At 39.2% G+C, this 3,770-nt stretch overlaps 1 protein-coding gene across 1 annotated transcript in view; it reads left to right on the top strand.

Annotated features, from left to right (window-relative positions):
• LOC111649135 (protocadherin Fat 1) overlaps window positions 1–3,770 on the top strand; it is an 18,636-nt gene that overhangs the window by 3,206 nt on the left and 11,660 nt on the right. The window contains exons 4-10 of the mRNA XM_023398898.2: window positions 291–338; window positions 420–509; window positions 1,312–1,398; window positions 2,718–2,825; window positions 2,964–3,077; window positions 3,421–3,514; window positions 3,609–3,727. Coding sequence (XP_023254666.1) covers window positions 291–338; window positions 420–509; window positions 1,312–1,398; window positions 2,718–2,825; window positions 2,964–3,077; window positions 3,421–3,514; window positions 3,609–3,727 — 660 coding nt within the window. The remainder of the gene's footprint in view (window positions 1–290; window positions 339–419; window positions 510–1,311; window positions 1,399–2,717; window positions 2,826–2,963; window positions 3,078–3,420; window positions 3,515–3,608; window positions 3,728–3,770) is intronic.

Here is a 3,770-nt window from a genome sequence, read left to right as displayed (position 1 = left end):
GTTGTTTGTTAGCTTGTAACTGGCAGTGGCTGACACACACAGTGTTAGCGGTTGTGCTAATGCTAAATCTCGCTCTCTGTAGTGACAAGGTCTCAGGTTTTTTTTGCCCCGCCCCCCTTCCCTGCAACTTGACGGGATTGGTTCCTTAGGTTAAATGACATAATGACCGAACTTTACCTGGAGCTACAGTAATAATAGACTTTATCAGTTAGTGGGTATCCTACAAAGCCCCACGGTGTTTTCTCAGTGATCTCCACAGACCTGAAGCCCACTGTGTTCATGTCTTACAGAGTGACGGCATCTTGCATTACTCTGTCATGTGTGACGGCCTTATAAAGGTGGGTGAAATGATAAAGTTGCAGAATTTATTTAGTAATATTACAAAACAAAATATTTCAAATTATGTTTTACCTTCGCAGTACAACAACACGCGGAAACTGAAAGTCAATGACATCAATGACCACAGTCCAGTATTTGAACATGATTCCTACAACGCCACCGTCTCTGAGGTAAGTCACTGAAGTCTAATGTAGCCACAGTGACTGAATAATCAAAGACTCCCTCACTGTCTGATTGGAGGAGTAGCTCCCAGACAGTGAGGAAATGGTACACAGTCAACATGCTATACATGAACAGATAACAAAATAAATGCAGCCCATACTTGTACGCATGCTTGTTTTCTTCTGGCCCAGTGTACGCTCAGTTCCATGGGCCGAATCTGGCCCATACACAGCTTAATTGTAAGATGCTTCTTCTACACTTGGACCAATTCTGGCACACCCAGAAAATCTTGTGGATGTCAGTCAATACCAGAAGATAACAGCCAGACTGTGACCAGTATGTTGGGGCAGAGGGCTATTTGTAATATGAGCTGTAACCCCATAAAATAATTCAGTTTAAAATGACCCTGGCTTTGGAACTGGGATAGATGGGTTACTACTCGGTAGTCAGCTAATGAATTAAATCAAAATGAAGGTCAGGTTTGAAGGTAGGTGTGGTGCGAGCATGGATGCTGGAAGTAGGGAGGTTGAAAGTGGGGATGTGACCACACCAGTCCGTCAATAATGTAGTTATGACCACTGAGTATTCATAGGTCGTGGCTAGTGTGATCCCATCATAAGACGGTCTGTAGTTGCATTTACACTGTTGAATCACTGTTGAACCTACAAGCTGTGGACAGGAGAATGAGCAAGGGATTAATGTGCAGATTTTGTCTTTGGGTTTAATGTTGGATTTGCAGGAACTACAGAACATACGTGTGTATTTATTTGTTTCTCTCTGTGTATGTCATTCAGCTTTTTCTTCTTTCAGACACAACGTGTGAACACCGAGGTTCTTCGAGTGAAAGCTGTGGACTTGGACAGCTCCGCAGAAAACAAGACAGTGACATATTCCATTGTAATGAAATCTAACCTACAGTCAATGTTTCCATTTACACCAAATCTGAGAGTAACTGATGTAATGACGACTTTTACCGTTTCAAGATGCTTGTAGTAAACAGGCTGATATACAGTCATGTTGTTTGTCACTGCACTTTGGAAGCTGGGAGCTGTGCTTGCTAATATTTTTTTTCAATTCTGTCAACAACAAATTATGGGTAAAATAATGATAAATTAAGATATTTTCTGAGAGCTTCTCAAATGAGCCTCTTCCACAATCCAGATTTTGTTATTTTATCTATGTAGAAACACAAATTTACAAAACACAAACAATTAAAGACAACTCATAGGCAGCATTTCAAAAAATAGTTCTTTCATAAATACAGTCATTGCATGACTCCATTACAAAGTTACTAGAGATCATGGCTATACACCCAACTTTTAGCTTTTTGATAATTATTCTTGAAAATAATAAAAAATAGTGCAAAAGTTCAAAATGTAAATTAAAATAGTTTAAATAGTTAAAGAAAAACAAGACTAGGTCCTAACCTAATATATGGCTGGACCGCCTACGAAATGTGCGAAATTGACAATGTAGATGAAAACTGTTGTGGAACCGCTGTAAACAACTGACATCATTGCATCATATTTGCACTCTCCTGCTCTCTCTGCTCGATGTTCATTTATTCCTCTGCCTCCTTTAGTAATATTGATACATGGAATGAAAGTCGTTTATTTGCTGTAATGTAGGCGAGGCACAGTGTATTGGAAGCTCTCCTCTGCTTCCCTGCAGTTCCCGAGCAGCTGGGAAACCAGAGCGGCTCGGTTGACTGACCGTAAAAAGAGGTGAAACCCTAAACCCATGGTTGGCATCAACACACGGCCCAGACATGGGCCAGGTTTATACCCAGTCCTCTTTGAAAAAGAATCTCCAAATCTAGAGACAATGCGCTAAATTGACAACAGTCAGTCACATGGCATTCAGCTGACCAATGGTGGATATATGATCACTCAGTCAGTCAGTCAGGGACATTCGTGACTGGTTCAGCAAAAGATAAAATTAAAATAATTATTAATTTAGACTGTTTATCTTTGTCAATTAAATAATTAATAAACAGACAATTGTTCTCAATAGTATAAACATGCAGGAAAAGAAAGAGTGATGACCACACTGACATTATTCCTATGCTTATGTGGTTTGAGATTAAAGTCTCTCCAATCTCCAGATAATAGGAAAACTGAACTAAAAAGACACTGTTCCCGCTCTGGGTGTCCACAGTTGTTATAATGAGTAAAAATATTCTGTTTGGAAATGTGATGGTAACTTTCTTTCATAAGGCACCAACCTCAGAAGACTTTATGGTGACCAACTCAGGGGCTTTTATTTTGAAGAGCCGCTTGAACTACAATGTAGTCCAAAAATACAACTTCGTCGTGACGGCCCAGGTAAGGAAAAAAATTCACACTCAACATGTCATTCAAGAATGATTAACTGTCAGTAATAAAAGGAATAAAATCAATTTATTATTTAAGTGGTGGTGTTTTTAAAGTCCAACATAAACATGAATTAACTGTTTACTACAGGATAAATGGGGGTTGAGTGACACAGCCAATGTGCTGATTAACGTGGAGGACTTTGACAACTTGAACCCTGCTTTCAGCCACAACCTGTACCAGGCTTTTATTCCAGAGAATCAGGTGAGTCTCATAAACTAAATCCTACAATACATTCCTCTCACTAGGGTAATATCTTGGTTTTCATAATGCCAGAAAATGTCAAATATCAAAACGGTTGTGGCAGTGGTTTATTTTGGAGACTTGTGCCAGACATATTGCCAGTTTGTCTGCCAGCATATTTGGTTGCAAAAATATCGTTAATTCACTTTAATTACCTAGTTTGACGTTTCTTCTCATGAAATAATTGTAATTTTTATAGATAATTTTTTAGTTTTTTCTTAAATTTTGACTAATGAATTTTATGTTTCCATGTTACTTTTGAATTTTGATTTACATAATTTAACGTATATATTATGCACTACAGGCAGGGTTATTCCGTACCATTCAACCAGAGGCGATAAAAGCTCATGATGGAGACAAAGGGCTCAACGTCACTTTGACTTATAGCATCAGTGCAGGTAAATCAAAGCTCAAATATCTTGAAGGACAACACACGACTTACAGTATGTGAAAAAAAACCCACTAAATGTTCCTCATGGTTTATGTTTGCAGTGTCTCCAGACATGTATCAAAGACACTTTAACATTGACGCCAGCAGTGGGGTTCTGTCTCTGGTGACCGCCATCGACAGAGAGGAGATGAACAGCAGCGTGATCTCTGTCAGCATCAAGGTACGGACGTTTCATCTCGGCCCTCAGCAGCTCATGATGAACA

The sequence above is a fragment of the Seriola lalandi genome, unplaced genomic scaffold (genome assembly GCF_002814215.2).
Source record: "Seriola lalandi dorsalis isolate HSWRI2012SDOR001 ecotype SW California unplaced genomic scaffold, Sedor1 jcf7180002050025, whole genome shotgun sequence".
NCBI lineage: Eukaryota > Metazoa > Chordata > Actinopteri > Carangiformes > Carangidae > Seriola > Seriola lalandi.
Note: the sequence above shows the minus strand (reverse complement) of the source record. Positions and strands in the feature narration are given on the sequence as shown.